This window comes from Ranitomeya imitator, chromosome 1, assembly GCF_032444005.1.
Source record: "Ranitomeya imitator isolate aRanImi1 chromosome 1, aRanImi1.pri, whole genome shotgun sequence".
NCBI classification, from domain to species: Eukaryota; Metazoa; Chordata; class Amphibia; order Anura; family Dendrobatidae; genus Ranitomeya; species Ranitomeya imitator.
This window is the reverse complement of record NC_091282.1, coordinates 819,038,247-819,064,857: the sequence shown is the minus strand read 5'-3', so window position 1 is coordinate 819,064,857 and position 26,611 is coordinate 819,038,247. Positions and strand designations below refer to the sequence as shown.

General features: G+C 45.2%; 1 protein-coding gene across 1 annotated transcript in view; it reads left to right on the top strand.

The window, feature by feature from the left end:
- Positions 1–26,388, top strand: part of KISS1R (KISS1 receptor) — a 283,997-nt gene extending 257,609 nt beyond the window's left edge. Inside the window, exon 5 of the mRNA XM_069745680.1 lies at positions 25,489–26,388. Within this exon, the coding sequence (XP_069601781.1) occupies positions 25,489–25,845 (357 nt within the window). The 3' untranslated portion in view covers positions 25,846–26,388. The remainder of the gene's footprint in view (positions 1–25,488) is intronic.
- Positions 26,389–26,611: the final 223 nt, after the last annotated feature.

The window sequence follows — 26,611 nt, the reverse complement described above, 5'->3', positions numbered from 1 at the left end:
TAGCTAGCCCTGAAGATAGGAAAATAAGCCTACCTTGCCTCAGAGAAATTCCCCAAAGGAAAAGGCAGCCCCCCACATATAATGACTGTGAGTAAAGATGAAAATACAAACACAGAGATGAAATAGATTTTAGCAAAGTGAGGCCCGACTTACTGAATAGACCGAGGATAGGAAAGATAGCTTTGCGGTCAGCACAAAAACCTACAAACAACCACGCAGAGGGCGCAAAAAGACCCTCCGCACCGACTAACGGTACGGAGGTGCTCCCTCTGCGTCCCAGAGCTTCCAGCAAGCAAGACAAACCAATATAGCAAGCTGGACAGAAAAAATAGCAAACAAAAGTAACACAAGCAGAACTTAGCTTATGCAGGGCAGACAGGCCACAAGAACGATCCAGGAGAGAGCAAGACCAATACTGGAACATTGACTGGAGACCTGGAACAAAGAACTAGGTGGAGTTAAATAGAGCAGCACCTAACGACTTAACCTCGTCACCTGAGGAAGGAAACTCAGAAGCCGCAGCCCCACTCACATCCACCAAAGGAAGCTCATGGACAGAACCAGCCGAAGTACCACTCATGACCACAGGAGGGAGCTTGACCACAGAATTCACAACAGTACCCCCCCCTTGAGGAGGGGTCACCGAACCCTCACCAGAGACCCCAGGCCGACCAGGATGAGCCAAATGAAAGGCACGAACCAGATCGGCAGCATGAACATCAGAGGCAAAGACCCAGGAATTATCTTCCTGACCATAACCTTTCCACTTAACCAGGTACTGGAGTTTCCGTCTCGAAATACAAGAATCCAAAATCTTCTCCACTATATACTCCAACTCCCCCTCAACCAAAACTGGGGCAGGATGATCAACGGATGGAACCACAGGTGCCACGTATCTCCGCAACAATGACCTATGGAATACATTATGGATGGAAAAAGAAGCTGGAAGGGTCAAACGAAAAGACACAGGATTAAGAACCTCAGAAATCCTATACGGACCAATGAAACTTAAACTTAGGAGAAGAAACCTTCATAGGAATATAACGAGACGACAACCAAACCAAATCCCCAACACGAAGTCGGGGACCCACACAGCGCCTGCGGTTAGCGAAACGTTGAGCCTTCTCCCGGGGGCAATGTCAAATTGTCCACTACATGAGTCCAAATCTGCTGCAACCTATCCACCACAGTATCCACACCAGGACAGTCCGAAGACTCAACCTGCCCTGAAGAGAAACGAGGATGGAAACCAGAATTGCAGAAAAACGGCGAAACCAAAGTAGCCGAGCTGGCCCGATTATTAAGGGCGAACTCAGCCAAAGGCAAAAAGGACACCCAATCATCCTGATCAGCAGAAACAAAACATCTCAGATATGTTTCCAAGGTCTGATTGGTTCGCTCAGTTTGGCCATTTGTCTGAGGATGGAAAGCCGAGGAAAAAGACAAATCAATGCCCATCCTAGCACAAAAGGCTCGCCAAAACCTCGAAACAAACTGGGAACCTCTGTCAGAAACGATGTTCTCCGGAATGCCATGTAAACGAACCACATGCTGGAAAAACAATGGCACCAAATCAGAGGAGGAAGGCAATTTAGACAAGGGTACCAAATGAACCATCTTAGAGAAGCGATCACAAACCACCCAAATGACCGACATCTTTTGAGAGACGGGGAGATCCGAAATAAAATCCATAGAGATATGTGTCCAGGGCCTCTTCGGGACCGGCAAGGGCAAAAGCAACCCACTGGCACGAGAACAGCAGGGCTTAGCCCGAGCACAAATCCCACAGGACTGCACAAACATCCCGCGACAGAGACGGCCACCAAAAGGATCTAGCCACCAAATCTCTGGTACCAAAGATTCCAGGATGACCAGCCAACACCGAACAATGAACCTCAGAGATAACTCTACTCGTCCATTTATCAGGGACAAACAGTTTCTCTGCTGGGCAACGGTCAGGTCTATTAGCCTGAAATTTTTGCAGCACCCGCCGCAAATCAGGGGAGATGGCAGACAAAATCACCCCCTCTTTGAGAATACCCGCCGACTCAGGCAAACCCGGAGAGTCGGGCACAAAACTCCTAGACAGGGCATCCGCCTTCACATTCTTAGAGCCCGGAAGGTACGAAACCACAAAGTCAAAACGGGAGAAAAACAGCGACCAACGAGCCTGTCTAGGATTCAACCGTTTGGCAGACTCGAGATAAGTCAAGTTCTTGTGATCAGTCAAGACCACCACGCGATGCTTAGCTCCTTCAAGCCAATGACGCCACTCCTCGAATGCCCACTTCATGGCCAGCAACTCTCGATTGCCAACATCATAATTACGCTCAGCAGGCGAAAACTTCCTGGAAAAGAAGGCACATGGTTTCATCACCGAGCCATCAGAACTTCTTTGCGACAAAACAGCCCCTGCTCCAATCTCAGAAGCATCAACCTCGACCTGGAACGGGAGCGAAACATCTGGCTGGCACAACACAGGGGCAGAAGAAAAATGACGCTTCAGCTCCTGAAAAGCTTCTACAGCAGCAAAAGACCAATTGACCACATCAGCACCCTTCTTGGTTAAATCAGTCAACGGTTTAGCAATACTAGAAAAATTATTGATGAAGCGACGATAAAAATTAGCAAAGCCCAGGAACTTTTGCAGACTCTTCAGAGATGTCGGTTGAGTCCAATCATAAATGGCCTGAACTTTTACAGGGTCCATCTCAATAGTAGAAGGGGAAAAAATGAAACCCAAAAATGAAACCTTCTGAACACCAAAGAGACACTTTGACCCCTTCACAAACAAAGAATTAGCATGCAGGACCTGGAACACCATTCTAACCTGCTTCACGTGAGACTCCCAATCATCCGAGAAGACCAAAATATCATCCAAGTATATAATCAGGAATTTATCCAGGTACTCTCGGAAGATGTCATGCATAAGGGACTGAAATACTGATGGAGCATTGGAAAGCCCGAATGGCATAACCAGGTACTCAAAATGGCCCTCGGGCGTATTAAATGCTGTTTTCCATTCATCGCCCTGTTTAATACGCACAAGATTATACGCACCACGAAGATCTATCTTGGTGAACCAACTAGCCCACTTAATCCGAGCAAACAAATCAGACAGCAGCAGCAAGGGGTACTGAAATTTGACTGTGATTTTATTTAGAAGGCGGTAATCAATACAAGGTCTCAACGAACCATCCTTCTTGGCCACAAAAAAGAACCCTGCTCCCAATGGCGACGACGACGGGCGAATATGACCCTTCTCCAAGGATTCCTTTACGTAACTCCGCATAGCGGCGTGCTCAGGCACAGACAAATTAAACAGTCGACCTTAAGGAAACTTACTACCAGGAATCAAATCGATAGCACAATTGCAATCCCTATGCGGAGGTAGGGCACTGGACTTGGGCTCATCAAATACATCCCGGTAATCCGACAAGAACTCTGGGACCTCAGAAGGGGTGGATGATGAAATAGACAGAAATGGAACGTCACCATGTACCCCCTGACAACCCCAGCTGGACACAGACATAGATTTCCAATCCAATACTGGGTTATGGACTTGTAGCCATGGCAACCCCAACACGACCACATCATGCAGATTACGCAACACCAAAAAGCGAATATCCTCCTGATGCACAGGAGCCATGCACATGGTCAGTTGGGTCCAGTACTGAGGCTTATTCTTGGCCAAAGGCGTAGCATCAATTCCTCTCAATGGAATAGGATACTGCAAGGGCTCCAAGAAAGACCCACAGCGCCTAGCAAACTCCAAGTCCATCAAATTCAGGGCAGCGCCTGAATCCACAAATGCCATGACAGAATAGGATGACAAAGAGCAGATCAAAGTAGCGGACAAAAGAAATTTCGACTGTACCGTACCAATGGTGGCAGACCTAGCGAACCGCTTAGTGCGCTTAGGACAATCGGAGATAGCATGAGTGGAATCACCACAGTAAAAACACAGCCCATTCCGACGTCTGTGTTCTTGCCGTTCAGCTCTGGTCAAAGTCCTATCACATTGCATAGGCTCAGGTTTATGCTCAGATAATACCGCCAAATGGTGCACAGTTTTACGCTCACGCAAGCGTCGATCGATCTGAATGGCCAAAGACATAGACTCATTCAGACCAGCAGGCATAGGAAATCCCACCATGACATCCTTAAGGGCTTCAGAGAGACCCTTTCTGAAAATTGCTGCCAGCGCACATTCATTCCATTGAGTGAGCACAGACCACTTCCTAAACTTCTGACAATATATCTCTACCTCATCCTGACCCTGACACAAAGCCAGCAAATTTTTCTCTGCCTGATCCACTGAATTAGGTTCATCATAAAGCAATCCGAGCGCCAGAAAAAACGCATCAATATCACATAATGCAGGATCTCCTGGCGCAAGGGAAAATGCCCAGTCTTGAGGGTCGCCACGTAATAAAGAAATAAGGATCTTAACTTGTTGAATTGGGTCACCAGAGGAGCGGGGTTTCAAAGCCAGAAACAGTTTACAATTATTTTTGAAGTTCAGAAACTTAGCTCTATCTCCAGAAAATAAATCAGGAATAGGAATTCTAGGTTCTAACATAGATTTCTGAACCACAATGTCTTGAATATTTTGTACTCTTGCAGTGAGATGATCCACACTAGAAGACAGACCTTTAATGTCCATCTCTACACCTGTGTCCTGAACCACCCAAATGTCTAGGGGAAAAGAAAGACAAAACACAGTGCAGAGAAAAAAAAATGGTCTCAGAACTTCTCTTTTCCCTCTATTGAGAAGCATTTGTACTTTGGTCCTCCAGTACTGTTATGAACTGGTGGTTCAGAAACACAATGGACCTGGTGGTTAAGAGCACACAAAGTGACCTGATAGTTACTAATACCATAGGACGAGCTCTGAGACGTGGGAACTCTGCTGACCGCAATCCCTAATCCTATCACACCACACTAGAGGTAGCCGTGGAGCGCTCCTGACCAGACCTAGGCGCCTCGGGCACAGCCTGAGAAACTAGCTAGCCCTGAAGATAGGAAAATAAGCCTACCTTGCCTCAGAGAAATTCCCCAAAGGAAAAGGCAGCCCCCCACATATAATGACTGTGAGTAAAGATGAAAATACAAACACAGAGATGAAATAGATTTTAGCAAAGTGAGGCCCGACTTACTGAATAGGCCGAGGATAGGAAAGATAGCTTTGCGGTCAGCACAAAAACCTACAAACAACCACGCAGAGGGCGCAAAAAGACCCTCCGCACCGACTAACGGTACGGAGGTGCTCCCTCTGCGTCCCAGAGCTTCCAGCAAGCAAGACAAACCAATATAGCAAGCTGGACAGAAAAAATAGCAAACAAAAGTAACACAAGCAGAACTTAGCTTATGCAGGGCAGACAGGCCACAAGAACGATCCAGGAGAGAGCAAGACCAATACTGGAACATTGACTGGAGACCTGGAACAAAGAACTAGGTGGAGTTAAATAGAGCAGCACCTAACGACTTAACCTCGTCACCTGAGGAAGGAAACTCAGAAGCCGCAGCCCCACTCACATCCACCAAAGGAAGCTCATGGACAGAACCAGCCGAAGTACCACTCATGACCACAGGAGGGAGCTTGACCACAGAATTCACAACAGGTCCCACCGGAAAAGAAGAACGCCCCAACGCGCGTTTCGCGGCTAGAGAACGCCGCTTCCTCAAGGGGATGAATATCCGGCGGTTCAGGACCTTGTAATAACCCCCCTGACCCCGGTCACATGTGAATCCGCGGCCAATCCGAGCGGCGCCAGCGGCGCATGCGCACTGCGGCGGGCAGGTCAGGAGTGGGGGCCGGGCGTCAGGCCGAGTGCGCAAGCGCCAGGTAAAGACCCGGAGATTGCGCACAAGGCACCCAGACGCCCGTCCACACACCGGAGCCGCCTGTGCACAGCGCGATGCGCACAGCCACACGGGTGAGCAGGTAAAAGGAGCAATGTGGTCGGTCATACCCAAAACAAAGAATGTGCAGATATGGTATGAGCGGTAAGAAGTGGTGTCATTGTGTGGTGGTGTCAGTGTAACGATGCCGAATTGTCTACAAATAAATGCCTCAGCCCCACAATAAATCCCCAGTACAGCGATCTACCAGGGTATCGTGCACAAAAAAGGGGGAGGCGCACATATGTTGGCAACATGTAAAAGATATATGGCAGCACCGCCACACAGCGCAACTCTGCCATACTGTGTGAAAAAACACCTCACCCCCCAACAGGTCCCCAATAAAGTGATCCACTAGGGTATAATACACAAGTGGAGGTGAGGGGGAGGGAGAGAGAAGAACAGCAGTACACAGTGTGCAAATAACATAAATGACACCCGCACGGCCACAAATAAACAGAATAAACATATATAATATGGCAAATAGCACAATATGCACATACAATCATTATATATATATATATGTATATATTATTATTATTATTATTTATTGTTATAGCGCCATTTATTCCATGGCGCTTTACATGTGAGGAGGGGTATACATAATGAAAACAAGTACAATAATTTTAAACAATACAAGTCATAACTGGTACAGGAGGAATGAGGACCCTGCCCGTGAGGGCTCACAATCTACAAGGGATGGGTGAGAATACAGTAGGTGAGGGTAGAGATGGTCATGCAGCGGTTTAGTCGATCGGTGGTAGCTGCAGGTTGTAGGCTTGTCTGAAGAGGTGGGTCTTCAGGTTCTTTTTGAAGGTTTCGATGGTAGGCGAGAGTCTGATGTGTTGTGGTATATATATATATATATATATATATATATATATATATATATATATATATATGTACACGTAGTCCATATCATATCCGATATCAGACGGGTAACTTGCTCAAGGCTGTCACAGATCCATATTTACGGACAGCAGGATGTAAAAAGAATATCTATTCCATGTGAAGCCGGGATCAAGGGAGGGCCCATAAATGGAGAGTGTTACTATAGATAAGAAGAACAGAAAATTAAAATCATGACCAAAGAACATATAAAAACCATAAAAACAAAAATAAAAAGTCCGGAGGGACTATGATGGAACACAACGGAGGCTAGTCTCAAAGTGCGCTAAAGATAAGGGGCAAAGCTCAGAGATTCATTTAGACCCCTAGGGGTCAGAGTATCAAGTAGAACAATCCACTTGGAATCTGTGCTAGACGTTTTTTATGGTCACCACCTCTTATACCGAGGTGAAGTACATCAATCCCCCTGATGACAAGCAATTTGTCATTACAGTTATGATGCTGCCTAAAATGGCGTGGGATTGTGTTTAGATTGGCTATTATGGGCGCCGTCTTGGCCGCGCCAATGTCCCGCACGTGCTCGTGAACACGAACTCTAAGCTCACGGGTCGTGAGCCCAACATATATCCTTGGGCACGAACAGGTCGCATAATAGATGACATTGGTAGTATTACAGGTTATGCGCTGTCTGATTTGAAATGTTTTCAAACCATCACTCGAGATGAAATCGAAGCAACGAAGGACATTGGCGCAGGCAAGACAGCGCCCACATGGAAAGCACCCCGGACGGGGACCCCCAGTACCCAGGAAGTTTGTAGGAGCCAGGACATAGTGGCTCCTAACTAACATATCATTAAGACTCCTGCACCTTTTAGGGGTCATCAGTGGAGAGTTACCCAGGACAGCACGCAGGGAGGGTTCAGTATGAAGCATAGGCCAATGTTTGGCAAAAATAGAGCGCATGTTCTCCCACTCGTGATTGTAGGTGGAAATGAATCTTATTGGTCCACCTTTGTCCCCATTTCGACGTCGAGAGGTACCGTGCAAAAGATCACTCCGTGGGGTGGTCCTTGCACGGTCGTAGCCGGCTTTAACCCCTTAGCGACCGCCGATACGCCTTTTAACGGCGGCCGCTAAGGGTACTTAAACCACAGCGCCGTTAATTAACGGCGCTGTGGAAAAAGTCCATAGCGCCCCCAGAGGCCGATTTTCTCCGGGCTCTCGGCTGCCGAGGGTAGCCGAGACCCCAGAGAACATGATTCGGGGGGTTTTTAACCCACCCCGCATTTGCGATCGCCGGTAATTAACCGTTTACCGGCGATCGCAAAAAAAAAAAAAAAAAGCGATCTCTTTTTAATTTCTCTGTCCTCCGATGTGATCGCACATCGGAGGACAGAGAAAAGGGGTCCCAGGTGGCCCCCCAATACTCACCTAGCTCCCCCGATGCTCCTCGTGTCTCCCGGTGGGCGCCGCCATCTTCAAAATGGCGGGCGCATGCGCAGTGCGCCCGCCGGCCGGCACCGGGAGAATCTTTGGGGTCTCGGCTGCCGGGGGTAGCCGAGAACCCAAAGAGCATGATCGGGGTCGGTATTACCGACCCCTGTTTTGCGATCGCCGGTAATTAACTGTTTACCGGCGACCGCAAAAAAAAAAAAAAGTAAAGTGTAATTCTCTGTCCTCTGATGTGATCGCACATCAGAGGACAGAGAAATAGGGGGATTCGGGGACCCTAGCATACTCACCTAGGTCCCTGGATCCTCTTGCTGCTCCTCCTGGCCGCCGGCAGCAGAACATGGCGGACGCATGCCCAGTGCGCCCGCCATCTGTCTCCATCTGCCGGCCGGCAGGAGAACAGCAGTTGGGGCTAAAATTAGGGTTAGGGTTAGGGGTAGGGTTAGGGGTAGGGTTAGGGTTAGGGTTAGGGGTAGGGTTAGGTTAGGGTTAGGTTAGGGGTAGGGTTAGGGGTAGGGTTAGGGGTAGGGTTAGGGTTAGGGGTAGGGTTAGGTTAGGGTTAGGGGTAGGGTTAGGGGTAGGGTTAGGTTAGGGGTAGGGGTAGGGTTAGGGGTAGGGTTAGGGTTAGGGGTAGGGTTAGGGGTAGGGTTAGGGGTAGGGTTAGGTTAGGGTTAGGTTAGGGGTAGGGTTAGGGGTAGGGTTAGGGTTAGGGGTAGGTTAGGGGTAGGGTTAGGGGTAGGGTTAGGGGTAGGGTTAGGTTAGGGGTAGGGTTAGGTTAGGGGTAGGGCTAGGGTTGGGGCTAAATTTAGGGTTAGGGTTGGGGCTAAATTTAGGGTTAGGGTTGGGGCTAAACTTAGGTTTAGGCTTCTTTCACACTTACGTCGGTACGGGGCCGTCGCAATGCGTCGGCCCGACATACCGACGCACGTTGTGAAAATTGTGCACAACGTGGGCAGCAGCTGTAGTTTTTCAACACATCCGCTGCCCAATCTATGTCCTGGGGAGGAGGGGGCGGAGTTACAGCCACGCATGCGCGGTCAGAAATGGCGGATGCGACGTACAAAAAAACGTTTCATTGAACGTTTTTTTGTGCCGACGCTCCGCCAAAACACAACTGATCCAGTGCACGACGGACGCGACGTGTGGCCATCCGTCACGATCCATCGGCAATACAAGTCTATGGGCAAAAAACGCATCCTGCGGGCACATTTGCAGGATCCGTTTCTTGTCCAAAACGACGGATTGCGACGGAATGCCAAACGACGCAAGTGTGAAAGTAGCCCTAGGGCTAGGGTTAGGGTTGGGGCTAAAGTTAGGGCTAGGGTTGGGGCTAAAGTTAGGGTTAGAGCTGGGATTAGGGTTAGGGTTTGGATTAGGGTTCGTATTAGGGTTAGGGTTGGCATTAGGGTTACGCTTGGGATTAGGGTTAGGTTTGGGATTAGGGTTAAGGTTAGGGTTGTGATTAGGGGTGTATTGGGATTAGGGTTAGGTTTGAGGTTAGGGTTGAGATTAGGATTAGGGGTGTGTTGGATTTAGGGTTTTGATTAGGGTTATGGTTAGGGTTGACATTAGGGTTGTTTTGGGGTAAGGGTTGTGATTATGGTTAGGGTTAGTGATTAGGATTATGGATGAGGTTGGGATTAGGGTTAGGGGTGTGTTGGGGTTAGGGTTGGAGCTAGAATTGGGGGGTTTCCACTGTTTAGGTACATCAGGGGGTCTCCAAACACGACAGCCAATTTTGCGCTCAAAAAGTCAAATGGTGCTCCCTCCCTTCTGAGCTCTGCCGTGCGCCCAAACAGTGGGTTACCCCCACATATGGGGCATCAGCGTACTCGGGATAAATTGGACAACAACTTCTGGGGTCCAATTTCTCTTGTTACCCTTGTGAAAATAAAAACTTGGGGGCTACAAAATCTTTTTTGTGAAAAAAAAAATATTTTTTATTTTCACGACTCTGCATTCTAAACTTCTGTGAAGCACTTGGGCATTCAAAGTTCTCACCACACATCTAGATAAGTTCCTTGGGGGGTCTAGTTTCCAAAATGGGGTCACTTGTGGGGGGTTACTACAGTTTAGGTACATCAGGGGCTCTGCAATCGCAACATAATGCCCACAGACCATTCTATCAAAGTCTGCATTCCAAAAAGGCGCTCCTTCCCTTCCGAGCTCTGCCGTGCGCCCAAACAGTGGTTTACCGCCACATATGGTGCATCAGCGTACTCGGGATAAATTGGACAACAACTATTGCAGTCCAATTTCTCCTGTTACCCTTGTGAAAATAAAAACTTGGGGGCTACAATATCTTTTTTGTGGAAAAAAAAATATTTTTTATTTTCACGACTCTGCATTCTAAACTTCTGTGAAGCACTTGGGCATTCAAAGTTCTCACCACACATCTAGATAAGTTCCTTGGGGGGTCTAGTTTCCAAAATGGGGTCACTTGTGGAGGGTTTCTACTGGTTAGGTACATCAGGGGCTCTGCAAACGCAACATAATACCCGCAGACCATTCTATCAAAGTCTGCATTCCAAACGGCGCTCCTTCCTTCCGAGCTCTGCCGTGCGCCCAAACAGTGGTCTACCCCCACATATGGGGTACCAGCATACTCAGGACAAATTGGACAACAACTTTTGGGGTCCAGTTTCTCTTGTTACCCTTGTGAAAATAAAAATTTGGTGGCTAAAAAATCTTTTTTGTGGAAAAAAAAAATATTTTTTATTTTCACGGCTCTGCATTATAAACTTCTGTGAAGCACTTGGGCATTCAAGGTTCTCACCACACATCTAGATAAGTTCCATGGGGGGTCTAGTTTCCAAAATGGGGTCACTTGTGGGGGATTTCTACTGTTTAGGCACATCAGGGGCTCTCCAAACGCGACATGGCGTCCGATCTCAATTCCAGCCAATTCTACATTGAAAAAGTAAAACGGCACTCCTTTCTCTTCCAAGCTCTGCGGTGCGCCCAAACAGTGGTTTACCCCCACATATTCGGTATCGACGTACTCAGGAGAAATTGCACAACAACTTTTGTGGTCTAATTTCTCCTGTTACCCTTGTGAAAATAAAAATTTGTGGGCAAAAAGATAATTTTTGTAGAAAAAATGCAATTTTTTTTTTCACGGCTCTACGTTATAAACTTCTGTGAAGCACATGGGGGTTCAAAGTGCTCGCCACACATCTAGATAAGTTCCTTAAGGGGTCTAGTTTCCAAAATGGTGTCACTTGTGGGGGGTTTCCACTGTTTAGGCACATCAGGGGCTCTCTAAACGTGACATGGTGTCCGATCTCAATTCCAGCCAATTCTGCATTGAAAAAGTCAAACGGCGCTCCTTCACTTCTAAGTTCTGCGGTGCGCCCTAACAGTGGTTTACCCCCACATATGGGGTATTGGCGTATTCAGGAGAAATTGCATAACAAAATTTATGGTTACATTTCTGTTTTTACACTTGTGAAAATAAAAAAAATGGTTCTGAATTAAGATGTTTGCAAAAAAAAGTTAAATGTTCATTTTTTCCTTCCACATTGTTTCAGTTCCTGTGAAGCACGTAAAGGGTTAATAAACTTCTTGAATGTGGTTTTGAGAACCTTGAGGGGTGTAGTTTTTAGAATGGTGTCACACTTCATTATTTTCTATCATATAGACCCCTCAAAATGACTTCAAATGTGATGTGGTCCCTAAAAAAAAATGGTGTTGTAAAAATGAGAAATTGCTGGTCAACTTTTAACCCTTATAACTCCCTAACAAAAAAAAATGTTGTTTCCAAAATTGTGCTGATGTAAAGGAGACATGTGGGAAATGTTATTTATTAACTATTTTTTATGACATATCTCTCTGATTTAAGGGCATAAAAATACAAAGTTTGAAAATTGCAAAATTTTTAAAATTTTCGCCATATTTCCGTTTTTTTCATAAATAATCGCAAGTAATATCGAAGAAATGTTACCACTAACATGAAGTACAATATGTCACGAAAAAACAATCTCAGAATCAGCGGGATCCGTTGAAGCGTTCCAGAGTTATAACCTCATAAAGTGACAGTGGTCAGAATTGCAAAAATTGGCTCGGTCATTAAGTACCAAATTGGCTCTGTCACTAAGGGGTTAATAGACCTGTGGCTGTAGCCACGGGCCCTAAATCTCTGTCTGAGATCCCCCGCCTGTTGTTCAAATATGTACTCTGTTTTGTTGTTGCACAGGCTGGTCTAAAAAAAGTGAGAAAAAACTCAATTTTTTTTATTGTATTTTAAAAGTAATATAGTGCCGTTAATTACACAGCACTTCACACACATTTTCATCACTGTCCCCACTGTGGCTGACAATCTAAATTCCCTATCAGTATGTCTTTGGAGTGTGGAAGGAAACTGGAGTACCCAGAGGAAACCCACGCAAACACGGGAGAACATTCAAACTCCTTGCAGATGGTTTCCTTGCTGAGGTTAGAGCCCAGGACACCAGTGCTGCAAGTCTGCAGTGCTAAGGACTAAGCCACCATGCTGTCTCTGCCACTTACACTACTGCTAATGTTTTTGCGTTGAAGACTTGACGTTCAATGGGTTGGAAGTCTATAACTGCAATGCACACTGTGTGCCTCACTGTTGTCTTAGAGAAAACCGCTCTTAACCCCTTACTGACATCGGACAGGATAGTACGTCCGATGTCAGTATCCCCACTTTGATGTGGGCTTCCGGCCATCGTGCCGGAAATATGCACACCGCTGTCGCCATCACGTTAACCTGGGGTCATCGTATCGTCGGCATAGACCTCTATGGTTGTTGATGCCGGATTGCTATGAGTGTCATCCTGTGGTCGGCGCTCATAGCAATGTAGTAATTCTGCTATATAGAGGCAATCTGAGTATTGCCTCAATGTAGCAGAGCCGATCAAGTTGTGGCAGCTTCTGGCCTCCCATGGAGGCCATTGAAGCATTCCAAAAGTTAAGGAAAAATGTTTTTAAAAATATTAAAAAAATAAAAAAATATAAAAGTTGGAATCACCCCCCTTTTGCCCCATTCAAAATGAAACAATAAAAAAATCAAACATACACATATTTGGTATCACCACATTCAGAATCGCCCTATTTATCAATATAAAAAAGGATTAACCTAATCGCTAAATGGCGTAGAGAGAAAAAAAAATCGATACGTTATTTTGGTTGCCGCAACATTGCATTAAAATGCAATAACAGGTGATCAAAAGAACGTATCTGCACATTTGTGATATCTTTAAAAACGTCAGCTCGGCTCGCAAAAAATAAGCCCTCACCCAACACCAGATCACGAAAAATGGAGACGCTACGGGTCTCAGAATATGGTGCGATTTTTTTTTCACCACTTACATAAAAAAGAATCTAGACATGTTTAGTGTCTATGAATATGTAATGACCTGGAGAATCATAATGGCAGGACAGTTTTAGCATTTAGTGAACCTAGCAAAAAAGCCAAACCAAGCAAGTGTGGGATTGCATATTTTTGCAATTTCACCGCACTTGGAATTTTTTTTACTGTTTTCGGGTACACAATATGCCAAAACCAATGTCGTTCAAAAGTACAACTCGTCCCATAAAAAATAAGCCGTCACATGGTCATATTCACGGAAAAAGTTATGGCTCTGGAAAAAAGGGGCGTGAAAAAAGCAAAATTGAAAAAAGCTTCGGTCTTGAAGGGGTTAAGATTGTCTATAAGTGCGTTTCGATACTCCAGTGTCCCTTTCCAGGGATGAGAAACATCTGACAAAATTTACTCTTGTACCGTGGATCTTAGGGTATGTGTCCACATTCAGGATTGCATCAGGATTTGACGCAGGTAAAATCTGCACCAAATCTGCACCTGAGGTCACTGGCAGGTCACCTGCGTTTTTCATGCGTTTTTTGATGCTTTTTTAATGCGGATTTGTGTGTGTTTTTGTAAGCTCAATAAAGATATACCAAAAAAAATGGGTGATGTCATTTATTGTCCAACCTCTTCATTTACATACTCCATTGAAAAATAATGTTTACACACACAGACAGATGATAGATAACAGATAGATAGATCGATAGATAGATGATAGATAATAGATAGATCTATCGTATCTATCTATCATATCTATTATCTATCTATGAATATATCTATCGATAGATATATCTATAGATAGCTAGATTAGATATATCGATAGATAATAGATAGATAGATGATAGATAATAGATAGATACGATAGATAGATAATACCAAGCCCGATGTTTAGTATATCTATGTATCTATAGATATATCTATCTATACAAATATCTATAGATAGATTATCCATCTACTATATAATTGTCTAAGGGTCACTTCTGTCTTTATTCTGTCTGTCTGTCACAGAAATCCCAAGTCGCTGATTGGTCGCTGCAAAACGGCCACGACCAATCAGCAACGGGCATAGTCCGGCGGTGAAATGGCCGCTTCCTACTCCCCTGCAGTCAGTGCCCCCTCCAGTCAGCGCTCACACAGGGTTAATGGCAGCGTTAACGGACCGCGCTATGCCGCGGTGTAACGCACTCCGTTAACGCTGCTATTAACCCTGTGTAACCAACTTTTTACTATGTATGCTGCCTATGCAGCATCAATAGTAATAAGATGTAATGTTAAAAATAATAATAATAAAAAAATCATTATATACTCACCCTCCATCGGCCCCTGGATCCAGCCGAGGCCTTTCCCCCTCCTCGCGATGCTCCGGTGACCGGTCCATGCATTGCGGTCTCGCAAGATGATGACGTAGCGGTCTCGCAAGACCGCTACGTCATCATCTCGTGAGAGTGCAATGCACTCTTGGGACCGGAGCATCGGTAAACGCCTCGCCTGGATCCATGGGCCGACGGAGGGTGAGTATAGAGCTATTTTTTATTTTAATTCTTTTTTTCAACAGGGATATGGTGTCCACATTGCCATATGCTATGTGGGCTGTGTTAAATACTGCGTGGGCTGTGTTATATACTACATCTCTGTGCTATATACTATGTGGGCTGTGCTATATACTACGTGGCTGTGGTATATAATTATGTGGCTGGGCAATATAGTACATCGCTGTGCTTTATACTACGTGGCCTGTGTTATATACTGCATGGGCAGTGTTATATACTACTTCTCTGTGCTATATACTACGTGGCTGGGCAATATATTACGTGGCTGTGCAATATACTACGTGTGCTGTGCTAAATACTACATCGCTGTGCTATATACTAAATGGCTGTGCTATATACTACGTGGCTGTGCTCTATACTACGCCGCCGGCCACGACCAATCAGCGATATTGGCGCGGAATTTAACTCCCACTCACAGCGCGACGTACATACATACAACCATATTATAGAATACCCAATGCGTTAGAATCGAGCCACCATCTAGTATATATAAATAATCGTCTAAGGGTCTGTTTGCATGTAACGGAAATGCCGCGTCGCTGATTGGTCGTGGGCTGCTGGCGCGACCAATCAGCGACATGTGCAGTGAGGCCGTGAATTGGTGTGGGATTTAAACCATGCTTCGCTGAAAGCTCGCGCCCGGCCGCGACCAATCAGCGATATTGCAGCGGGATTTAAACACCACTTCGTAAATAAAGTACATACATATTCTAGAATAACCGATGCGCTAGAATCGGGCCACCATCTAGTAGATATATAATAGCACGGCCGATGTTTATGAATGAACGTTTAATTTAAAAAAAAATGGGAAAACAAATGGCGTGGGCTCCCGCACAATTTTCTGTGCCAGAGGGGGAAAGCCGACAGCCGGGGGCCAATATTTGTAGCCTGGGAAGGGGGTAATACCCATGGCCCCTCCCAGGCTATGATTATCAGCCCGCAGCTGTCTGTGTAGCCTTTACTGGCTATTAAAATAGGGGGACCCCCAAAAAAAATGACGTGGGGTCCTCCTATAATTTATAGCCAGAAAGGCTATGCAGACAGCTGCGGGCTGATATTCATAGCCTAGAGAGGGGCCATGGATATTGCCCCCCCCCTGGCTACACATACCAGCCCACAGCCGCCCCAGAAATGGCGCATCTGTAAGATGCACCAATTCCGGCACTTAGCCCCTCTCTTCCCACTCCCGTGTAGCTGTGGGATATGGGGCAATAAGGGGTTAATGTCACCTTGCTATTGTAAGGTGACATTAAGCCGGGTTAATAATGGAGAGGCGTCAATAAGACGCCTATCCATTATTAATCCTAGAGTAGTGAAAGAGTTCAAAAAGAAATAAAGACAAAGCCAGAAAAAAGTATTTTATTATTCTTAATTTCACCATACTTACCATACTCGATCACCTGCAAAAAACATAAAATAATAAACGGTATACTCCCTGTCCGACGCAGTCCAATTAATAACGAGTGTCCCACGACGATCTCCCCTATAGAACAGTAACATACTCGATCACCTGCAAAAAACATAAAATAATAAACGGTATACTCCCTGTCCGACGCAGTCCAATTAATAACGAGTGTCCCACGACGATCTCCCCTATAGAACAGTAACATACTCGATCACCTGCAAAAAACATAAAATAATAAACGGTATACTCCCTGTCCGACGCAGTCCAATTAATAACGAGTGTCCCACGACGATCTCCCCTATAGAACAGTAACATCGGATGATGTCACTGCTCTATAGGACCCTCAGTGACACACTCACAATGGCTCCTGCAGTGCATCACTGAGAGGTTACTCCAGTTCACTGTTCTCACTTTATGGCAATTGCTGCATGGGAACTTTCTCACACAGCAATGCCAAAAGTGAGACTAGGGACTATTTTCTCACATGGGCGTAGGAATACATTGTGAGGAATACATTGTGGAAGGATACCTTCCATCATTGTATTCCTGGAGCCCCTGGGGAGCGGTCGCATCAGCTGATGCAGCTGCTCTCCATGGGAAACTGTCGTGGGACACTCGTTTTAATTGGATTTCTGCATATCAGGGAGTATAGTGTTTGTTTATTATTTTAATTTTGCATGTCGTATGGTGCATGTTGTATGGTGCATGTCTCATGTTGCATGACGCATGTTGTCGCATGTCGCATGTCGTCGCATGTTGCATGACGCATGATGTCGCATGTTGTCGCATGTTGTCGCATGTCACATGTCGTTGCATGTTGCATATTGTTGCATGTTGCATGTCACGTGTTGTCGCATGTTGCATGTTGCATGTTGTCACATGTTGCATGTCGTTGCATGTTGCATGTTGTCGCATGTTGCATGTCATCGCATGTGGCATGTCGCATTTTGTCGCATGTTGCATGTTGTCGCATGTCACAGCATGTCATCGCATGTCGCATGTCGTCATATGTTGCATGTTGTCGCATGTTGCATAACGCATGTTGTTGCATGTCGCATGTTGTCGCATGTTGCATGGCGCATGTTGTCGTAAGTCACATGTTGCATGACGCATGTTGTCGCATGTTGCATGTCGCATGTTGCATGTTGTTGCATGTCGCATGTTGCATGTCGTAGCATGTTGCATGTCGCATGTTGCATGTTGTCGCATGTCGTCGCATGTTACATGTTGCATGGTGTATGGTGTATGTTGTGTGTTGTGTGTTGTATGTTGTGTGGTGTATGTGCACACAGTGTAGACGAGTCTGGCTCATTGTATTCCTGGAGCCCCTGGAAAGCGGTCGCATCAGCTGATGCTGCTGCTCTCAATGGGAGATTGTCGTGGGACACTCGTTTTAATTGGATTTCTGCGGATCAGGGAGTATAGTTTATTTAGTCTTGCAATCTTGCCTTGTGCAGGCGTGTACTATGGAGGACATAGAATGAACTTCAATCCAATATTGCGGCCAGTATGCAGCCAGCGGGTAAGGAAAGGGTGAATCAAACACCTGAAAACTCCGCCCATATGACCAAAAACCGGTCCCGCCAAATTCAGGTGACAGGTTCCCTTTAAGGGAGAGGTTGACGGTGCAGATGGAGGCCCTAGAGGAGGTGGAGGAGACAAAAGAAGCGGAGGAAGTATTAGATAGAGAGGTTTGTCCCTAAAGCCTTGGGGATTCCAAGATTTGCAGTCTAGTGACACCTTGGGGTCTACTTTTCTAGTTCACCATCCTGTGGTGTGTAGTGGTTTAGTTCTCCATCTTATGGTGTGTAGTCGTATAGTTCTCCATCCCCAAGCACCCTGCAAGCTTTTGACATTCCAATATTTGTGGAACATCCCCTTCCCTGCCTGCCCCCACAGCCACCATAGTCACCCAGTGCCCAGTAAGAGACATGTAAGGCCCCTGCCCATGTTTGCTTGTCCAGGTGTCAGTGGTGAAATGCACCCTAGCAGACATAGATTTTTTTTATGGAACGGATGATGTTGTCTGTGACATGCTGATGTAGCGCAGGCACATCTTTCTAAGAGAAGTAATGTTGACTGGGCAACTGGTACTGGGGGACTGCGACGGCTATTAGCTTTGAGAAAACATTTGTTTCCACCAGATGGAAAGGCTGCATTTCCATGACCAACAGATTGGATTTGTCTAGGATTTCATCCTATTATCACAGAGATCACAGGTCAGGAGTCGCAGATCTTTAAAGCGAACAGCTCTCAGCTGCCCCTATCTTCCAGACAATAACACCATTGGGCAACGATCAATGGAGGAGCCAAAGGCTGTTGCCATTAATTGGTTATTAGAAAAGTAACAGTGAGCGTATGACATATACAGTGGGGCAAAAAAGTATTTAGTCAGTCAGCAATAGTGCAAGTTCCACCACTTAAAAAGATGAGAGGCGTCTGTAATTTACATCATAGGTAGACCTCAACTATGGGAGACAAACTGAGAAAAAAAAATCCAGAAAATCACATTGTCTGTTTTTTTATCACTTTTTTTTTGCATATTATGGTGGAAAATAAGTATTTGGTCAGAAACAAACAATCAAGATTTCTGGCTCTCACAGACCTGTTACTTCTCCTTTAAGAGTCTCCTCTTTCCTCCACTCATTACCTGTAGTAATGGCACCTGTTTAAACTTGTTATCAGTATAAAAAGACACCTGTGCACACCCTCAAACAGTCTGACTCCAAACTCCACTTTGGTGACGACCAAAGAGCTGTCAAAGGACACCAGAAACAAAATTGTAGCCCTGCACCAGGCTGGGAAGACTGAATCTGCAATAGCCAACCAGCTTGGAGTGAAGAAATCAACAGTGGGAGCAATAATTAGAAAATGGAAGACATACAAGACCACTGATAATCTCCCTCGATCTGGGGCTCCACGCAAAATCCCACCCCGTGGGGTCAGAATGATCACAAGAACGGTGAGCAAAAATCCCAGAACCACGCGGGGGGACCTAGTGAATGAACTGCAGAGAGCTGGGACCAATGTAACAAGGCCTACCATAAGTAACACACTACGCCACCATGGACTAAGATCCTGCAGTGTCAGACGTGTCCCACTGCTTAAGCCAGTACATGTCTGGGCCCATCTGAAGTTTGCTAGAGAGCATTTGGATGATCCAGAGGAGTTTTGGGAGAATGTCCTATGGTCTGATGAAACCAAACTGGAACTGTTTGGTAGAAGCACAACTTGTCGTGTTTGGAGGAAAAAGAATACTGAGTTGCATCCATCAAACACCATACCTACTGTAAAGCATGGTGGTGGAAACATCATTCTTTGGGGCTGTTTCTCTGCAAAGGGGCCAGGACGACTGATCCGGGTACATGAAAGAATGAATGGGGCCATGTATCGTGAGATTTTGAGTGCAAACCTCCTTCCATCAGCAAGGGCATTGAAGATGAAACGTGGCTGGGTCTTTCAACATGACAATGATCCAAAGCACACCGCCAGGGCAACGAAGAAGTGGCTTCGTAAGAAGCATTTCAAGGTCCTGGAGTGGCCTAGCCAGTCTCCAGATCTCACCCCTATAGAAAACCTTTGGAGGGAGTTGAAAGTCCGTGTTGCCAAGCGAAAAGCCAAAAACATCACTGCTCTAGAGGAGATCTGCATGGAGGAATGGGCCAACATACCAACAACAGTGTGTGGCAACCTTGTGAAGACTTACAGAAAACGTTTGACCTCTGTGATTGCCAACAAAGGATATATTACAAAGTATTGAGATGAAATTTTGTTTCTGACCAAATACTTATTTTCCACCATAATATGCAAATAAAATGTTAAAAAAAACAGACAATGTGATTTTCTGGATTTTTTTTCTCAGTTTGTCTCCCATAGTTGAGGTCTACCTATGATGTAAATTACAGACGCCTCTCATCTTTTTAAGTGGTGGAACTTGCACTATTGCTGACTGACTAAATACTTTTTTGCCCCACTGTACACCTCCAGATTACATATATATGCTGTGTGAGAGTGTGACCGGCGTTGTTGTGAATATTTCTCTGGGACTTGTAATTCCATGAACCTTGCTTAGTGTATAAGGGGCTGGACTTGCAGGGATAGTCAGAGAGCTGGGCGGGTCTGGGTATCCACACACCTCCCATCAATGGGTGTGTCTCATACGATATAATTAGACTGTGGTTTTGGTCACATGGTCTCTGTGTTGGAAGGTCCTGCAAGAGTACAGGTTTCCTGGAAGACCCATGGAAGAGGCATGTGCCTGCAGAGTCCATGACGGCTATCTGTGTTGGGGAAGCTACTGTCCTTCTGTGGGTCTGGAACTGACTGATGTGAGCTTGTCAGGCAAGTCATAGTGCGGGTCAATGATCTCCATAAGGCAGCTTCCCTGGAAATCAGGACCCATGTGATGCCAGCCTGTTAAGCCTGCAACGCTGCCAAGCAGGTAACCCAGAGCATAGGAGACTGTGTGCACTGACGAGGGTCAGTTAATGAACTGTGCGGACATAACCGCAGTTGAGAGTGGACTGTAAGCTAGGTCTGTAAAGTATAACATGGCCTACAGTGGTTTATGAGTGCATAATAAACCACATGGAATGGTTTAAGTGGAAAATCATTCCTGTGTGCCTTAATCCCGCTGCTAAGTGACTGTACCCCAACACATTCAGTGAGCACTGCACTACAGCTGTCATAAGATAACACTACTCACTGCCACCACAAAAACTATTTTTTAAATATATACAGGCTGATTGGAGAATCATCCCCTCTCCCTCAGGGTAGCAGTCATATACCGTCCCCCTGGCTCACCCAGGGTTCAGCGCGCTAATTTCATCAGTAATGGTAAACAGTAGCTTCATGAAGAATTTTAAATGCCACGCTCTAAATACAGTTAACACAAATAATATTCATCCCTACTCCTATTTATTTTTTCATTTCTTTTTTCTTTGCTCCAATTTACAAAGTAGAAAAAAACATTTTTAGAGTACTAATGGTTTTTAAGTATATCGGAACATCACCCCCTCTTGTTTTTCTTCAAATAAAATGCTAATTCCCCTTTTTTCTTTGTGTGTCCATTGAACCTTCAGGTGGTACATAGCAATGAAACAAATCACTCCTGTTCTAGAAACAACCTGTGAGCAGTTCACATTCCCACAGATCTAAAGAAATATATATTTTTTGGACTGACAAGTTACATTTATCATTCTTTCTTCTTTTCTTTCTTTTTCCAATTCAGTTTTTTTTAGGTATTACACACGTACTCTTATGAATTTATTTTAATGCATTCAATGTTTTGTTTTTTAATATCTTAACATGACCTTGTTCAAACAGATGTTTAATTGAACGTTGACATACCAGAGGTATACTAAGTGTTAAGGTACCGTCACACTCAGCGACGCTGCAGCGATATAGACAACGAGCCGATCGCTGCAGCGTCGCTGTTTAGGTCGCTAGGAGACGTCAAACACGGCAACAGCAGAACGATGCAGGAGCGATCCAGTGACGTACTTATCGTTCTCGCTGGTTGTTAGCTCCATGTAAAAACATTGCTGGCATCGTTGCTTTTGATGTCAAACATGACGAATCATGCCGACCTGACGACCAAATAAAGTTCTGGACTTCTAGCTCCGACCAGCGATGGCACAGCGGGATCCTGATCGCTGCTGCGTGTCAAACACAACGAGATCACTATCCAGGACGCCGCAGCGTCACGGATCCTTGTCGTTCTCGTTGTAAAGTTGCTCAGTGTGAAGGTACCTTAAGGTTTGGCGGATTGCAATAAAATAAATAATAAAGTGCAATCGCAACCTGGGGTCCACTGTGCAGAGAAGTAAAACTGCTGCTAGTGAGCAATGATGGAACACACAACGAGTGATTACTTGTACACACTGAGTTAACACCACTCAGTGTGAACAGGACGTTGAGTCCCAAGCTCCGTTACTCCGCAGGGAGGAACAGTACAAACGATGAGTACTAAGTGTTAAGTCCTGCTAAATGTCACAGGACAAGCACATGAACTGAACTCGAACTGCAACAGAACCGTGTCAATCGCACACAGGAACGAAACAGATACTGTGCATATATCCCTGATGAAGGGTTGAGCTTGCTCTGAAACTCTACTGTGCTAACCGCACACATGTAGATAACAGATGCCAAGCCAAATGGCTAATTGCCCCCACTGATGTTAGCTGCCTGCCTATGTGTACAGTCCAGAGCTAAGCAGACATACAACACATGCAGACAGAGTGGTAAAGTCTCCACTTACACAGCCACACATAAATGATACTAGCACACCCACATGCGCCGCTGAGAGCCTTTTAAACCCTAGGCCCTACCCCAAACACTCACGCCCCAATGGCTGTGACATCACCCACCGGCCAATCCAGGGCCGCCACATCACCAGAGCACCTACTGTCCGACCACCAATGAGAAGACACCACATCACGGACATGCTCTGTAAGCTGATCTCTGGACTTAGACTCAGGAGCCCAGTGCTGCACTAGAATAGCACTGATTCCCATAGACTTGCCTGGAGAGCCAGCTGTAACCAAGTGAATATCACAATCCTTAGCAAGACGCTGGGATTGACGTCTGTGCTGAGCAGCACCCACCTCGCCCAGACCTGAATGGGAGACCACAGCACCACATAAGCACCTAACACTAAGCATCCATTAGGTTATGTCTTGAAGAAAGTTAAGGATAACTTTGAAATTATTTTCTACATTTCATTCCATTAGCAGCACAGGCTACACACATCTTTCCTGGAACAGTATTATTTCAGTCTGAGAACTCTCCTGCAGCAGCTATCTTTTGCTGAATGATTGCAAATGTGCAACCATACAAGGTGAGCTTATACTCTCTCATCCCTTCATTCTCTATTTACCAGTTAAGACCAGCTACATATTTTGCATTTGTTTTGCTTCCTAGCTTTTCTACTAGGATTTTAAACACTGCAACTGCCAGGCCTAGTAATGACTTGCGTGAAGCAGAAGATAAACCCACTAAAACTGTCAGGCTGGCTGATATGGATGTTCATTCTCAGTCAGCTAATGAAAGGAGTTGTATGCGTTCTTGCCGCTTTTTTCCGCTGCGAAAACGCATATACAACACAACCCATTGAATTCAATTGGATTCCGCAATGCTGTGCTAATGCGAAAATACGCAGCATGCTCATTCTTTGTGCGGAATCGCGGAGATTCCGCACACATAGGAATGCATTTATCTGCTTACTTTCCGCATGTGGCTGTGCCCACCATGCGCAAAGTAAGCGGATCATGTGCGGATGGTACCTAGGGTGGAGGAGAGGAGACTCTCCTCCAGGCCCTTAAAAAAAGAATTAAAATAAAAAAATAGCCCAGGCCTTAGCGATGCTCCCGGCAGCTCCCGTTCCCAGTGATGCCTTGCGACAATGACCTGTGATGACGTAGCGGTCTCGCATGATGCTATGTCATCTGTGGTCATTGTCACAAGGCATCACTGGAATGGTAGTTGCCGGGAGCATCCCGGGGATTGGGAAGGCTGCGAGGGCCACCGGAAGGTGAGAATATCATAATTTTTTATTTTTATTTATTTTTAACATTATATCTTTTTACTATTGATGCTGCATAGGCAGCATCAATAGTAAAAAGTTGGTCACACTTGTCAAACACTATGTTTGACAAGTGTGACCAACCTGTCAATCATTTTTCCAAGCGATGCTACAGATCGCTTGGAAAACGCTAGCATTCTGCAAACTAATTATGCTTGCAAAACGCTAGTGTTTAGCGGGAATACACATGCCAAATTTCGACGGCAATTCCACAATGTGTGCACGTAGCCTTAAGGTACCGTCACGCTAAACGATATCGCTAGCGATCTGTGACGTTGCAGCGTCCTGGATAGCGATATCGTTCAGTTTGACACACAGCAGCAATCAGAATCCTGCTGTGATGTCGTTGGTCGCTGCAGAAAGTCCAGAACATTATTTTGTCGCTGGACTTCCTGCTGACATCGCTGAATCGGCATGTGTGACACCGATTCAGCGATGTCTTCACTGGTAACCAGGGTAAACATCGGGTTACTAAGCGCAGGGCCGCGCTTAGTAACCCGATGTTTACCCTGGTTACCATCCTAAAAGTAAAAAAAACAAACGCTTCATACTTACCTTCCGCTGTCTGTCCCCCGGCGCTGTGCTTCTCTGTACTCACTGTGAGCACAGCGGCCAGAAAGCACAGCGGTGACGTCACCGCTCTGCTTTCCGGCCGCTGTGCTCACAGCCAGTACAGAGAAGCACAGCGCCGGGGACAGACAGCCGAAGGTAAGTATGAAGCGTTTGTTTTTTTTACTTTTAGGATGGTAACCAGGGTAAACATCGGGTTACTAAGCGCGGCCCTGCGCTTAGTAACCCGATGTTTACCCTGGTTACCGGCATCGTTGGTCGCTGGAGAGCTGTCTGTGTGACAGCTCTCCAGCGACCAAACAGCGACGCTGCAGCGATCCGGATCGTTGTCGGTATCGCTGCAGCGTCGCTTAGTGTGACGGTACCTTTAGTCTGGCTTCACTCAGTGTCCTGTCAGGTTGACTGAACAGAGGGATATGCGTTCAGGATGCCTGACAGTACGTTGCTCTGACCTGATGTCTGTCTCCTGTTCCTGTTTCACACAGCCTGTCCTGCTCCTACTGCATGTCCTCTAAAATGTAAGATGGGTAGCGATTATAGTTGCTTAAAATCCTGACAGTCGTAGATTAAAAATACCTATTTGCTATATAAAAAGATTTAGAAAAATGTTTAATATTTAAATGTGAATGATTTATTTATTTTAGTACATTTCTCATAGAACCCCTGTGGCTGTACTTTATATGGGGAAAACCCTTTAATCTCTCTGTTTACTTATAGATTGTCCTACTGCAGGTGGCATTGCTAAAAAGTCAAATGAGAAAGTATGTTTATATGCTCACTTTTGACAGACAGAATTTTTATGCTTCATACAGTATGTTCGCACTCCGGATTTTTCTTTTATTTTCAGATACAGCTTCTGGCAGAGCGCTCTGAGGTCATGAGGACAAAAATTTCACGTATGGTGGCAGTCATTGTCTTACTTTTCACAGTCTGTTGGGGTCCAATTCAGCTGTACATCCTGTTTCAAGCATTTAGTCCTTCCTTCAAACGTGACTATTACACCTACAAAGTAAAGATTTGGGCCCACTGCATGTCCTACACAAACTCTTCTATTAATCCAATTGTTTATGCTTTTATGGGTGCCAATTTCCGTAAAGCCTTCAATAAGGTTTTTCCGTTCCTCTTCAAACAACGAGTGGGCAGCACTGGGGTAGCTAATGCTAATGCCAACACAGAGATGCATTTTGTCTCCTCTGGAACTTAGAAAACTGAGCAAAACACATCAAAGACATTATTTGGATAGCATCTAACCCAAAAATGGTCATATTAGAATCTTGGGGAGCAATGTTAGCAGATATTACCTGATAATATTAAAAGCCTTATCAATGAACTCAGCATTGTATTCCTGGAATGAAAAGGGTGTGTAGGACAATGATCCTTTTCAACATTCAGGAGAGGAATTTATGTGGATTTCTGGTAGACTCTACTGAAAAAGGGTCTCAAAAGGGAAAACAATTGGACTCATAACCTTTTTTTTCTACAACAACAGAAATTTCAAGTTCAGTTGAAAGTGTGCAACCATGCTCAAGGCAAATCCCAAAATACAAGCAATGCTATTTACACAAGACAAAATACTAGGAATACATCACTAAAAAGTCTTGTTGCTTTAATGAAAAGACCACAGCTAATATTGTACCCATATGTATGATTTTATTATTTGGTGTTTATATGATTTTATACTAATTTGGCTTTGATTCATCACTCTTCTTGCATCTTTGTTGAAGTAAAAGTTTGGATTTTAGGCATTATTCTTGTCCTAAATTCATTATAGCTTTTGCACCAATTTGCGCAATTTTCTTCAGTTCATGTAATTTTGCTAGACATGTGGGTGTGCTTTTCATTATACAGGTGTTGTCAGACAATTCGTCACTTGCGAATTTTCTAAATGATACAACATTTTTACACAAGTCCTTTACTATTTAAATGTGTATGATTTATTTATTTTAGTACATTTCTCGGAGAACCCCTTT